General features: G+C 36.3%; 1 protein-coding gene across 1 annotated transcript in view; it reads right to left on the bottom strand.

Annotated features, from left to right (window-relative positions):
* The window catches only part of LOC119584783 (tudor domain-containing protein 1-like), a 40,945-nt gene that overhangs the window by 2,119 nt on the left and 23,826 nt on the right, over positions 1–15,000 (bottom strand). Inside the window, exons 15-29 of the mRNA XM_037933431.1 lie at positions 14,808–14,909; positions 14,425–14,546; positions 14,114–14,228; positions 13,319–13,443; positions 12,857–13,007; positions 9,723–9,935; positions 8,787–8,944; positions 8,059–8,167; positions 7,728–7,914; positions 3,697–3,848; positions 2,729–2,899; positions 2,293–2,436; positions 2,045–2,161; positions 1,562–1,684; positions 502–778 (exon numbers count right to left, since the gene is read on the bottom strand). Of these exons, the coding sequence (XP_037789359.1) occupies positions 502–778; positions 1,562–1,684; positions 2,045–2,161; positions 2,293–2,436; positions 2,729–2,899; positions 3,697–3,848; positions 7,728–7,914; positions 8,059–8,167; positions 8,787–8,944; positions 9,723–9,935; positions 12,857–13,007; positions 13,319–13,443; positions 14,114–14,228; positions 14,425–14,546; positions 14,808–14,909 (2,266 nt within the window). The remainder of the gene's footprint in view (positions 1–501; positions 779–1,561; positions 1,685–2,044; positions 2,162–2,292; positions 2,437–2,728; positions 2,900–3,696; positions 3,849–7,727; positions 7,915–8,058; positions 8,168–8,786; positions 8,945–9,722; positions 9,936–12,856; positions 13,008–13,318; positions 13,444–14,113; positions 14,229–14,424; positions 14,547–14,807; positions 14,910–15,000) is intronic.

The raw sequence follows: 15,000 nt of genomic DNA, 5'->3' as shown, positions 1-15,000 counted from the left end.
CTTTCTGCACATGTGAGATGATCAAATGTCAGTGTCACTCTATTGCATTTAAAAACTCCATTTGCTGTATGGAGTTTCTCATGAGTTCTGTTTCCCTGATTGAACTCAAACAGAAATAATCATTTGAGTAGGAATATGAAAGCAGGAAGTTTATCCTCATTTCACAGACTAAAACCATGACAGTCAACACTGTCTGATTATGGTTAACTATGTGACCAATGTTTCAAAATTAATCATCATTTTTCACTGAAAGGCAATTATGATGTGTAAATGCACTTAACTATATCAAGACATATGTTTAATAGCTAAAGTACAAAAACATATCTTTTCTTTAGTATGATGCTATTACAAATCATCTAAACATCAGAAAGTTGCAAAAAGTCACTTTTTAAAAGCCAATGTACATAATATTGTAATGTAATGCGTAATTCAATTTCAGATGAGATGCAAGTTGAATACTTCTACTAAACAGGAACAATATATTACTCTCAGAGTGCTTACCTATCACAGGATTTGATACAACTGAGTAGGCTTTTATGTCACATGCAGCTTGTTTAATAAAACTTGAGTTTGCTTTAAAACTTTCTTCTGCTAATTTTTGTGTTGCTGATAACGGTCCTATGCCAATAAACACTGGTGTAATATATACATGAGAGGGATCCTTGATGGCACTGACTTTGATTGGAAAAACTTCACTAGGATCACTTGGCAGTTTGAGAGCCGGCACTGGCAGAGATAAATCCAGTACCGAGTCTAGTGATACATCACTCTCAACAACCTGGTAACAATAAAATATGAACTTTAAACAGATTTTATGCCTGGGAAGTCAAACTCAAATTTGCCAATACAAAAGTATTAATTAATTTTTGCTGGGATGACATACATACATACCACTACTACTGTTATTTTAGTTCATCAATTTTACTTACACATAGATGATTCTACAAGAGCTTAGTCACCAAGGAGTTAATAACTTTTTTTATAAGATATAAAACTTTCCTAAATCTCTAGGAATTGAGATATTGAGTGAGGTCTCTGTTCAATCCAGGTGCCTTACAGCAAAGGCAAGGGCAAAAGTCCTTGCATTAGGCTTCACTGTGTTAGCATTTTCACATGAAATTAAGGTTAATTTCAAATCTCTTTTTGATAAGCCAGATTCATATATTTTGACTGTCACTGACCCCTCAAAGGTGGCTATATGGTACAATACAACACTAACAGGGTGACATACCTCTGATAATTCCAAATTTAAGAAAACTGGTTTTTGGCTCATAAAAAATAGTTAGTAATAAGAAAATGAAAGATTGAAAATGCTGGCTGAAGTCGAAGTTAAAAGGTCTAAGAGCACCAACTCGGTCCTCAGGCAGTGAAAGTGGCTGGCTGGCAAATGGTAAGGATTACCATATAGTGCTTGCATCCCCCCAAAAACATTCTGTTTACTCATTTCCAACTCAGACACTTAAACATAGCCACAAAATTTTATCCTAATAATCAACACTTGATAGTAAGAAATATATACAACCCACAAAGTATACAAATTAAGAATTAACTTCCAACTTACCACATCAACACTATCTTCATATTCTGGTAGAGGCTCAATCTTTGACACTCGCCTGCACACCTTCATTTTGTCTGCTAACAAGGATGAAAGATCTATTGCAACATCCAATATTTCCAAGTTCACCTGAAAAAAAAAAAAAAATCTAATCATCCAGTTGGCATTCACATGATTCAGACATTTTATTTACTTTTTAAAAGTTTTGGTATTCTGAGAAAAGTATACAAAGTGTCTATTCTTTGCAATTTCTTGAAATATTATTACAACAAGGACCAAAATCCTTTCAGTTTGTTCTAAGTTGTCTTTACAGAATTATCTATGAAACTTGGAAAATTAAAGAACTATTCACTAATCAAACATCAAATTCTCATGCTTTCATTTACATAATAATAGCTCCCACTATTCCTTTGCCAACCACAAGAATTTCAAGGCTAACTTTTAACCTACAAATCCCACTCTCAGCCAATGGCTAAAATGGGTTCTCACCTTAAGTAATCCATCCTCTTTTGGCTTCTCTATAACTTGTACTCTACACTTTTTCTCAACTATGGTGCTATGAATGAAGTCTAGAAGTTTTGTTTCCCATTTATCATTCACTGAGTTCTAAAGGGGAAAAAATAGAACACAGAAACAGGATTGTGAACCAAGTAACATAAATAATGACCCAAATATAATAAATAAAAGAATGACATGTTGCCACATAAAATTTAAAAACAAAGTAAACAGGAACCTACTGGAGCAATTCCATGCAACACAGCTCTATGGCACTGAATTGGGATATGGCTAAATGTGATGGTTTGCCGTAACTGACTGAACATCACTGTTTCTTCATTGCCATAGTCAACAAACTGCACCTTGACATTTCCATCTTCCTCCCGCTATGGAAAAACAATACACTTTATTTAAAAGCAAAAAGCAAAATTCATATTACAACTAGGATACATTAGCTGAAATAAAACACATGCTGCAAATGTAAAACTATTCCAAAACATGGATTTAAATGACTTAAATTTACTTGAAAATCAACTGCTTAGAGTTGTCCTCTTTGCAAAGGGAAGCATTTAGGGTTTAGACTCAAAAGACGTTGACCTACAGCAACTCATGAGCAATGGAATGACTTTGCCAGTGGAAAGTAAACTCCAGAAACCATGAAGATGCAGGCTAGGTTACAACCTCTATGATGACCTGCCTAGGCAACCCCATTAGGGAAAGAAGTTGCCAAAGTTTTGCCAGAGTTATGACATTGTCCCACAGGAAAAACCTTGCACATAGTTCAGAGATGAAATACACATAAGCTACCCTTTCTGCATACTCAGTAGCAATGGAACCATGGGAGTGTACCTGTATTGAGGGCAAACACATGCTCTAACAAGTGTCCAGCCCTGGCCTCGTCCAATAGGAATGACTAGGTGTACCAGTGCTTAAGAATCTCACTTAACAATAAACAAATGTATAATAAAACACTAACCACAAACTGAACACTCATCCATTGTCAATACATCAAGGACAGAGAGTAATAACAAATATAACAAAATCATTAAGTGTAATATCAGTAATAACAACAGTAATAATAATAATAATAATAATAATAATAATAATAACAATAAAAATAATAATAATGAAATAATAACTGACCTTAATAACAATATAAGTAATAATCTTAATATAGAACACTAATAATGATTAGCTTAATAATTATGATAAAAAAAAAAACCCTCAAGACTCAAAACTCAAAACTGGCAGTTTTTTAATAACAATAATAATATTAATAATAATAATAATAATAACAATAACAATAATAATAATAATAATAATAATAATAATAATAATATCATGGGGAAGCAGAAAGTATGAGAAAGTAATTCTGGTACTGTTGGGCAAATATCTTCCCATGACACCCCACAATGCCCACTCCCATGCCCCCATTCCCCTTCAACCCCTTTTACTTTTACTTTTAAAGTAAATATAAAATAAGAATTCTTGTTATATATGGCACTCCATATAATTAAATCCATTCCTCTGCATCTCTTGTCTCCTTGAACAAGAGACAGCAATGAAAGGCCATGGTATTGTGGTCTTTAGGGATTAAAGAAAAATGACTATCCAGACTACATTAGTAAATGAAGCTTGAAACTTGCCTGAAGGACTGTAGCTCTGTACCACTTTTTATCCAGATGGAACATGGCAATAACTGGGTCTCCCGGACTCCAACATAGGTCCTCGTCTGTTGCAACTGTCCCGGTAAACTGCATTGTTTGGCTCTCTCTCATTAACTCAATGTTTCGTGTATCTAAGGAAGAGATCAAACCTTGCAGTTCACCATTATGCTGAATGTAAGGTGATAAACAAACATAATTGCTATCAGTTATTTACCTCTGAAGTAAATAATGTCACCACTTTCCATTGCACTAGGAACAGTTGGAGTCCTAATCACTCATGTCATCATAGAGATTTAAACTCCGGAACACTAGATTAGTACTCTGGCACATCAACCCATTGAGTCAGTGAGTCATTTTGAAATAAGATAAAAAAATATATATATATAATATACAAAAATACACATCTATTCTTTTGCTGTATATAAACAAGAGATTCAACTCAGTACTATATTTTATTTAGAGAGGAGGAAGAGGAGAAGAAAAATAGTCATCATAAAACTAATTCTTGAATGGTGAATGAAAATCATGGCTCACAGACATAACATTATCTGTAGAGACCTTTCAATAACCCCTTGGATCTGGGTGCTTTGCCATTCTTGTGCGGAGCAAAATATGGGTATTAGGCCTACTGGGGTGACAACTCTCCCAGATGTGTGGCTAGTATGCCAGGCCCACATGAACACTCATGTGCGGTATCAAGCCTACAGACCTCTGCGATTAGTCATTTCTTTTGCAGATGTGACTTTGCTATACTGTCATTTTACGAGATCTATATTTGTAATTTGTTATGTTGCATCATGGTGACAATAGACTGTATTCATAAAGTAGACTCCATATTATCTCTCCAAATAGTTTATCCTCTCTAAGAAACAGGTAATGTTGTGTATTAGCGTTATCTTTTCTATTATTCAGATTTCTAAAAATATTGTTTACTTACACTATATCAAAAGAGAAATAGATTCTTTTGGTTGTTTATACTTCATATTATCTGTCGGAGTAGCTTACATAGTGCAGGAATAAAGAACAAAGTCATTTCTTGCAAACGCGATTCTGTTGTTTTACAATTTTGCAAGGTCTACATTTGAAATTTGTTATGGTTTATCATGCTGGTAATATATTGTTTTTGTTGAGAAGACCCCATGTTCTATCTCCAAATAGTTTACACTCTGTGTAATACAGGTAATAATGTATTTGCATTTTTTGTATTGTCAATTTTCAAATATAAACATCCACCTGGGATATATCAAGATAGTAACAGACTGTTTTAGTTAATCGCACTTCATATTAAATCTCACAGTGGTTTACATTTTGTTCAGTACAAGAAGCATCGTGCTAGTGGAGGATAAACAAAGATGTTTTTATTTTGTATATTTTATTTATTCTTTATATTCTATGCACATCATGCATAATTCTATATTTTATATGCACATCATGTATAATTTTCCAGTGTGTGGTATGGCTGTAAACAACCATATTGGCACGATGCCACCTTGCAATGCCCACACATGCAAGTCTCCTTCATTAAGCCTCAGGTGTAGTATACCTTACACCTTTGGTAACAGTGCCCAGGTACTTATGCACTTATGTATTTTAGATGATGTCCTCCCTGGAGACTGCCTCTCCCATGTATGGCTCACAGACATTTCCACCCTTGTGGATTGGTGGAAATCCTGCAGGAGCTCACAAACAAGCTCCTTTCTGAAGGTCTGCTGACTGCTTAGTGCACTAGAAAAGAATTGATGACTGCTGTATCAATAAGAACTTTAATGTTCCATCTGTAGGACTTGCGAGAGGTCAGTTATGAATGAGCCAGCTGGTCACTCATGTCCACCCCCTTCATCTCGACATTTTAGTCGAGAACCACAAGAGGCATCAGTTGGTCTGAGACCGTGACAATCTTGCTATAGTGAACTGTCGACAGCACTGTGATGGGCATCTTGTCATAACACTGAAGGCACAACATGCCCACCTTCATGCTGTGATAGTATACATCACTGCGGGCCTTTCTCTGCAGGTCTTTTGGCATGTACTTGCAACTGACATGAACTGTGCTAACTGCACTGATACGCCAACTCCGAAGTAGTGGAAAAGGCCTGGAGAGGTGTACCAGTTATCACCATGCACTTCGTACCCCTTTCCAAATAGACCTGAGGCACCCATCAAGACCTTCAAGGATGCAGGCATGTCCCCTTTGTCCTGTATAAATCCAGAAGGCGTACACATAACCTGAGCTCCGGACTGGAAAAGAGAAAAAGAACCTTACAAATTGCTCAGAATGCAACCTAAGTACACACAAATACATGCAGCAAGGGTACCATGTGAATCAACTTACCTTGATTGACTGCGAGTTTGTTGAATTTTACCCCAAAGCACGCACGCTTGTTGGGTAGGTTGCTAGTGCCGCCAGAACTTCCACAGACTCTCTGGGCAGGTGTGTAGACCGATGAGAATTGACAAGATAACAGGTTGATCTCTTCAACCTGTTAGCCAAAGCTTCCACAGGTGGTCACTGACAGGTTCTACATGAAGGCGATTGCATAGTGCCTCGTCAATGTCTGTGGAAATATGAGCCGAGTGTCAAAGGCAAACAAGAGACGTCCAGGTCAGGAACATTGACTCCAGGACGTCCCCTGAAATCTTCATGCTGCAGAAAATTATCCAGCTTTTGAGATAAATACTTTTTGGTGCCAGGGACTTTCCATTGCCATAAACACTGTGCAACTGCAACTGTGGCTCACTGGAGTCAAGATTGGTTTTGTGTTGAGAAATGCAATCTATCTCCAAATCAGAGCCAATGCTGTCCTTTCTTTCCCCCTCAGGGATGTACTCTTTGACAATGTCATCAGAGAAATCTGATGACAACGATGACAGTCATAAAGCCTAAAAGAAAAAGACATACATGTATCCATGCATACAATACAGACACAGAAGCAGGTTTACCAAACATATGTATCCATACAATGTATATCTTTATGCATCTTACCGATGAGGACACCCAAGATGAAGAAGGACAACAACCAGCACCTGCAGCAAACGCACCTCATGTGCTCTATCATCAATGCCATCTGAAATGAAACAGAATATTGGAATGCTGATGCCGAGTATCTGAGGCACATTTAACACTATTCAGAAAAAAAAAAAAAAAGGCAAAATGAATCTGAAGGTAACTTACCGAGGTGGAAAGCTGAGGATTGTCTGGGTCATCATCTTGAGGGGCAACAGAGGAGAGAGGGCCTCGCTTTCAGAAATTGAAATAACATTTCACCTCCAGGGATTGCTACAGGCAAGTGCTTGCATTGTGAACTTGGATCTCCATTTTATACAAATTTTTCGCAGTTCTATGATTCCTGCCATTTATCGCAGCCAATCAGAGGATTCCTAATTCCTTCTACAACATCTGGTTATGCAAACATTCCCCACCGTCTTCTACCCTCCCCCACACCCTCATCCCCTCCCACTTAGATCTCAGATTCCCCTTTTATACAAATTGTTCACAGTTCTATGATTCCTATTATTTATTGTGGCCAATCAAGGCATTCATAATTCCTATAAACACATCTGCTATGCAAACACCCCCAAATCCCCCATCCCCTCCCACCTTCCCCATCTTTTGCTTTTGCTTTTGCTGTTGCTCTTACTCACACTCTCACTCTCACTCTCACTCTCACTCACTCACTCACTCTCTCACTCTCACTCTCACTCTCACTCTCACTCTCACTCTCACTCACACTCACACTCACACTCACACTCACACTCACACTCACACTCACTCACACTCTCACTCTCACTCTCACTCTCTCTCTCTCTCTCTCTCTCTCTCGGCCAAATTTTTCCATGACAGCAGGTTCCCATCACCCGCCCCTAAGCCAAATTTCTTCATGACAGGATAGTAACGCCGCCTCTCCTCAACCCAAATTTTTTCATAATGTGATGGCAACGTCACCCAGATCCAAGGGCTTAATACTTCTCTTTGCCACTGTAATTAATATGTTACTGAATCTAAAACTCACTTGCAACAGGCTGTAGGTAGATGATGCCCTCATAATCAACATATGAAGGAATGGCATTAAAAGTGGCAGAAGCAGGTAGAGGGCTTGCAGGCCACTCTTTTAACTTTGCACATGTGTTCTCTTTAGTATCACAAGGCATTTTTTCTTGGTCAACTAACATTGAAAGGATACTCAAACTCTCAGCTTCCTGCAAAGATATACCATTTATTAATATTATAAAATGGATTGGCTGGTACTTGGCAAAATTCCACTTGTCTTTTCTAAAAATTAATTAACTGTTATGATTTTAGTAGAATTTAAAAGTAATCTGTAAAGAATAGTGAAACATTACCTGTAAGCAAAAGTCTTCACAACTCAGGGCTCTTTCATAGGTGAGTGTACATGTTGAATCAGCAAGAGTGCTCTTTTCAGCAACAGTCAAATTATCTGGTTGAACTGACCTATAAAATAGAATTAAAACATCAGATATGTGTGCAAATATGGTAAAGCCTACTTTAAACATCAAAGAATGTTATATTTTGATGCAAAACATTATTAGCTGTGATTATTATATGGATACACTTATTTAACCAAAATAAACCATGAACAGATACAATAAGATTTTCTGGTTGAAATACAGTCTATATGATCGAATACCTGTGAAGAAATGTACCAATATCATGGGACACTTGTAAAAGTCACCTCATTTTGGCAACTGCTTAACCATTCAGTCATTAATGAAAACAGCACAGATAGGGTCAAAATGAGCAGGTAAAAAGGACAAAAAATTCTGAAACATTATCATAGGTGTATATTTTAGGCAACTGAAATCAACAAGACAACTTTCAAAGTAATTGCAAAGTAAGTGATTTACTACTTGAGATTATTTCATGCTGGTAACCCTGCCTTCTGGCCATCTTTGGCATTTTCATCAAATGTATTTAATTAGTCTTCTTTCTGTGTCCATGAAAAAGAAACTGGTCTTCTTGTAGAGCTGCATATACTCATAATATAGAAAGAAAAGAAAAGAATATTACAAAAAGAAAAGACAAAAATAAAGCCATTCAAACAACAACATACTTGGCTGGTAATGCTACACCACACTCAATCAACAGCTCATTGATAGAGAGGGTAAGGACAGTGTTGGGTTCAAAAGGGCCTCCAATTTCCTCCTGCATCCAGCCTAGCTCCACTGGCATCACTTTGACCCCTAATTCAGGGTCCAGCAATGACCGACCCTGGAAATGAGGAAGCACAAAACTAAGAGGAGGGAAATACCCATATGAAGGGGATAATTACTCAACACATTCATCTCTCTGCAAATCAGTTAGAGTCTTTGTGAAACCTACAAGCATGATCATAATGATTTACATATCTGCTTTTAGCTTAACCAACTATTGCTAAGCATCTTTGTGGGTACATATTGTTGGAACTCTATAGTTTTATTCTATTACCAATCAAAAATACCCACGGATCAGGATAATATGCTTTTTTCGTGACAACGAAAGTAGAGTAAAATGACAATAGTATCTGATAATTCATAATTTTCTATAATGTAAAGATCTGTGAAATGGACCATGCAAAAATTATATTAAAAAAAATATATAAAACAAACAAAATATATAAACATGACGACATAAACCTAATTTTTTTTTAATGAGCAAAAAAAAAAGGTTTAGGCCTAGTAACTAACTACTGTACACAGTACTTGTAAATTAGTAAGAGTAACAATAATAATAATAACACCACCGCCAGCAACAACAACAACAACAACAATAATAATAATAATGATGATGATGATAATAACTATAATAATAATAACAATAAAATAAGATTAAAAGAAAACAGGAGCAGTAATAATAATTACCATAAAAATAACAGCAACTATAATAATAATAACAGTAATAATGACAATAAGCTCATTGTGATTTAAGAAAAATATTATGTACATGTGTTCTGTAGAAGAGTATAATAATAATAGCAACAATGATGATGATAAAATCATATAAGCCCTACCTTGCGCTTCATGTAAAGGTTACTGCGTGTTGACAATTCTTCTTTTAGACGGTCAAAAGTGATACCAGGCCATCCACTCTTTCCCATCGGTGGTGCAATTCCTGCCAAGCTCACCATCAGGGCAAGATTTTTATAACTTGCTAATCTCTCAGGCAATGGAAACACCTGAGAATACTTTACCCATTCCATGCCACCACAATCCACCATCAACACCTGCAGATGATAGCCATCATTTTTCAAGAATAACGGGCAGTGCTTAGTTCAAGAACTCATATTTAAATTGTATTTTATGATGTATAGATGCATGTACAGTTACCGTTAGGAGTGATAAAACATTCAATAACAAACAGAATCTTATGTTATGGAAGGGATGGCATTTTGGGGTTAGAATTAGACTTGTTCTGATTCATAATGCATTGAATATTTGTTCCTGAATTCCTATGGATACACTGTGACATGATGATCTTATTCCCAAAAATGATAGAATATGCCTTGCAATGTGCAGACAAGCCAAAGGCCTTCTAGGATGCAAAAATAATCTGCAACGAGGAAACTTTTTTTTAAGGCACCAACACTGTGAGATATGTATATGACGTCAATAAAACAACAGGTTGGTAACGACACCACCCCTACCCTCCTATTTCCCTTTGCTCGATATTTTAAGGAAGGATGTTTGTTTTAATAGATATGAACACTAAAACATTCTCATATATGTCTATTTTTATATCTCATGCCATGTTATCATTTAACAGATTTGAACCACAGAATGTGATCGTGAGCAGCAGAAGTGGCTGAATCACCACAGGGTTGTTTGGATGGATGCCCGCAAGTGGTGTCAGGGAGGTGGCGGATGTCACCACTGGCTGATTTACTTGCAGTAGATATGTAGAAATCCTTGAGGAGGTTTTCCTCCCGACAGTTAGGGGGCTATGATGTTTCCTGAAACAGAGCCCTTCTATCTTATTCAGGAAAACAGCCCCATCTATACCAGCTGTGTTGACCAAGATTTGTTTCCTGAACATCCTGACATCACGCTTCTGTCATATCCACCCAGATTTCTGGATTGATAACATGTGGGCAGCCATGCCAAAATACATGTATCACGACCACACTCATAATCGTGTCGCAGTCATGAATAATGCCTTACAAGTATAGGAATGTGTATGCTGTAAGGAAGGCGTGCATTGACAGCCAAGTTAGTAGCCTCTCTGCCTCAACACTTGAACTGTTTTAGCAGCAGGGGTAAGAACACAAAATAATAAACTTAAATATATTAGCAGTATTTTATTTTCCATATTTTTACTTTAAGGAAATATGTCAATAGTCAGTAGGTAATATAAAAACAAACTGTGTGAGTAGCACCTGTCTGGCAATACCTAACACATCTTTTCTCGTATTATGACGATTAATCCAACATAATAAAAAAAAAAAAAAAAAAAAAAAAAAAAAAAAAAATTTAGCCTCTTAATTTGTGATTTACCAATAGTAGTTGGAAAATCAGGGGTACCTCCAGTTTCATAGTGTTAACAACTATATTCAAAAAAGCTTTGTTGTTTGTGTCAGAATGTTTAGCATAATTTTCAAATGATAGTTTTCTGTGTAGCTGTACAAACCAAGGGGTTAGTGCATACATCAAAAACTATAGCCCCTTCAAAGTTGTAATCTTACGCACTACACATCACTCCTAGTGCTTTTACTATACTTGGAATAAACGGATGGCACTGATGTTCAAGTGTGTTAAGCTCTATCTCTGATTAGTGTGGGATCTTCTTCCTGGTGTCAGTGTCTGTAAATATCTCCTTCTACAATCTTCTAATAAAATATAATTATCAATGAGCTGGAACTATTGATATGATCTAGAGACATGTTAGACTGTTGTGGTGGATTAGCCCATACTCACTAAGAATGAAGAAAGCAAGGCAGGTTAGTGTTGTAACCAGTAGCATGCTTCTCCCTTTTTTGGCAAGCTATGTCCATGCTGAATTCTACTGTACGGTTTTGGGACTTCAAAGGGAGGACATCTGGCAGAATTACCCTGAATAATGGCATCATGGCAAATGTGTGCTCCTAAATGACAACACACCTTCTTAGTTTAACCCTTTTCCTGGGTAGCAGAAATCCCTGAGAGTAATCAAACTCTGGTGATTTCTGCCACCGGCCAGATAGTGGGCATGGGAGTACGCTGCGTGAAGCCGAGTGTCCCACTCCATGTGCTCTGGCGTGTTGCTGCACGTACAAGCTTACCCTGCCGACCAAGTGATTTGCTATGATGCCATATCACGTCACCTGGCAGTAATGGGTTAATGGATATGTGGAAATCACTACCCCTAATTTGGATAGTGTGATTTATTCCTCTTCCCCAAGATTAAGTTCAAGCTGAAGGATTACTGTTTTGATACTGTGGAAGAGATTCAGCTTGAATTGAAAATTGGGCTTAACACTACGAGTATCAAAATTGGCTAGCAGCTAGTACTGTAAGGTTACTGCATGCACTGGCAGTTTCCCTGTTTTTGTACAGCTCATTCGGCACTTCAGTCAAACAGGCACCTAATAGCACCTTTACTTTGGGTGATGTTGCTACAATCTGTGAAAGGGAAGCTCCTTCTGCTGGGCAAGTCATTATGTGGTGCCATCTGTGATTCAACCATAATTATCTTATTTATAATTATGTGTTTTATGTACTTTATATTATAATACTATCAACATATCCCTATATATATTGCAAGTGTATTTAACCTTTATGTAAACATTAGTGCTGTACACTCATCCAGAATATACTTATGTAGCTTAGCAGAGCTCCATATTTTATACACCTTTTCCCCTCAAATGGAGCAACAAAACAACATATAAAATACAGTCCACCACAGCCATTGCATGATTTTATGCCATTTTATGCCAGCAGTCAAAGAACAGGATTTCCAAGTAGCTTTCTAAGCATGACAGAAATGTTAAAGGCAATTTATTACTGCACAAGGGCAGATCTTGAACCAAAAGCTTTCATTTTCCCATGAAACTGAAAAATTACTAAAAAAAAAAAAAAAAAAAAAAAAAAATCAATACCATGAGCTCATCAGACACCAAGTAAAAGCATGATAACCAATAGCTATTTGGTTAAACAAATCTGAAATACAAACCTGAATACTGTCAAGATCATACTTTATAACCCTGGCTCGAGCACAGAAGGGTGCATGTGTCATTTTGATGGCACACACTTCTCCAAGAGCTGGCTTGAATTGTGCTGGCTGTGAGATTTGATTAAGTTCTTCATCCAACTGATTTTGCAAACTGTAAGATAATATAAGATTTCAAAAATCTAAAATGTACCTAGTAACATAAACTACTGTCTGTGTAGCTGGTTCAAAATAACTAATCAGAAAATAAATTGTTACAAAACATCAAAGAAAAACTTCTATCTCTAAATACATATTTATACAAGTCTTTCAATATACCAAATAAAATAAAGGGGGAAAAATTACACAGAGATATACCAAAATTATTCATGTAGCACAATTCAAACCCTTGTATATCAGAAAAATATGATCATTTCATATTAAAAGAATTAATAATAATAATGATCATTAAAAATATATACTAACTCTCTAAAAATTACTGCATGGGAAGCAAGACGTATCTGGATGCGACAAACTGACAATGCCGTCAAGAACTCCACTAGAACACACCGTTTTCCAGCACAGACTGCACCGGGTTTTAAAACTGGTGCCTGCAATTGAAGACACTCTAAAAATACAGTGCATGAGCATTTGATAATTGTAGCTTTCTTTTTCATGCCTCATTCTAGCATGTTTTTTTTCCCACCTACCTTTAAATTTTATCCCAACATTCCATCTAATTCATCCAAATGTAATAATAATATTAATATCCTCATTCCATGAAATTTTTGGAAATATGTTTTCTTTCTTAAATACTATTAATGTCACTGTTATTATCCTGATCATTATAATACCAATAACAAATTAAAAAATATAAATTTTCAAAAATCAAGGAAAAGGATAAACACGTAAGATATGTAGAAGTCATGCCAACCATACAAAATGAATTACGATAATAAAGAGAAGAGCTCTTCAAACAATGTAAAGAAAACTGAACACAGTAAAATCAGAATTAATCTGGAAATGGAAATAAGTATGGATTATAATAAAAATAATCACTTATAAAGCTACCTTTGGTGAATGGTTCTATGATACTTTCTGAGTGTGATTTGTAATGGTTAACCATAATAGCATTTCCCTGTTGCATTACTATATAGTCAGCTTTACTCATCTGATCACTGCTGTCTATTAGAACAATTCATAATTTTAACCATTTGTAAATTTTCTAAAGTTAGGTAAAGCTGACCAACATACAACATAAACCAGGTGACCTGATCATACCTGCATTTGTTTGAGCTGTTGCAGAGCTCTTTTAGACCTGCCTTGCCTCTGGTTCTGCATCATTTCACCCCCGAGCATGAGACGTAAGGCCTGATTCTTCTGATAGTGGATCTTGCTGCTCAAGATAGATATATTACATGGCTAAATAAAAGAATGATTTCTACCATAACAAAATGAATACATACTTGGCTACTATACAGCAAAACTAAGAAATATAAGTGTTCAAAAATATACATAAATAAATAAATAAAAAAGGAAAATGATACATAAAAGAACATGAAAATAAGATCCCTCTCCATTAAATCACGTACAAGTTTTCTGGTGCTTCTGCAACTCCCAGCTCCATTAATTGTTCCCCAACATCTTCAGGCTCTTGAGTGCAGACCATCAAACTAACAAGACACTCATCATTTTCACAAGTATGGAAGAATGCCTGCAAAAAAAGGAGGTGAGAATAAGGAATGGAAAATAAGTAAGAGATTGAGAAAACAGAGTATGAGCAAGAGAGCAAAAAGAGAAAGAAATAAAGGGAGGGAGAAAGAAAGGGAGAGAGAAAGAGAGACGTAGAAAGAAAGAAAGGAAGGGGGAATTGAACAATGAGAAAAAAAAGAAACAGAGAGAGAATAGTAACATTTCTTCAAGAGCCCCCAAAAATTGTGATTATAATAAAACAAATAACAGAATCATCCTTCACCTGCAAATCCTTGCCATCACAAATAGTGGCCATGTGGTCAGCAGCATTTTCAGGCCAACTGTCGCCAATAGGATTGATGTCCTGTAGACGGCACTTAATAGCCTGCATTTGGGTGGAATATTTGATAAGTATACCTAAGTATTACCACATATAAATCAAATCTACATAAATTTAGTACCACAAAAATATCCAT

The sequence above is a fragment of the Penaeus monodon genome, chromosome 18, assembly GCF_015228065.2.
Source record: "Penaeus monodon isolate SGIC_2016 chromosome 18, NSTDA_Pmon_1, whole genome shotgun sequence".
Taxonomy (NCBI): Eukaryota; Metazoa; Arthropoda; class Malacostraca; order Decapoda; family Penaeidae; genus Penaeus; species Penaeus monodon.
Note: the sequence above shows the minus strand (reverse complement) of the source record. Positions and strands in the feature narration are given on the sequence as shown.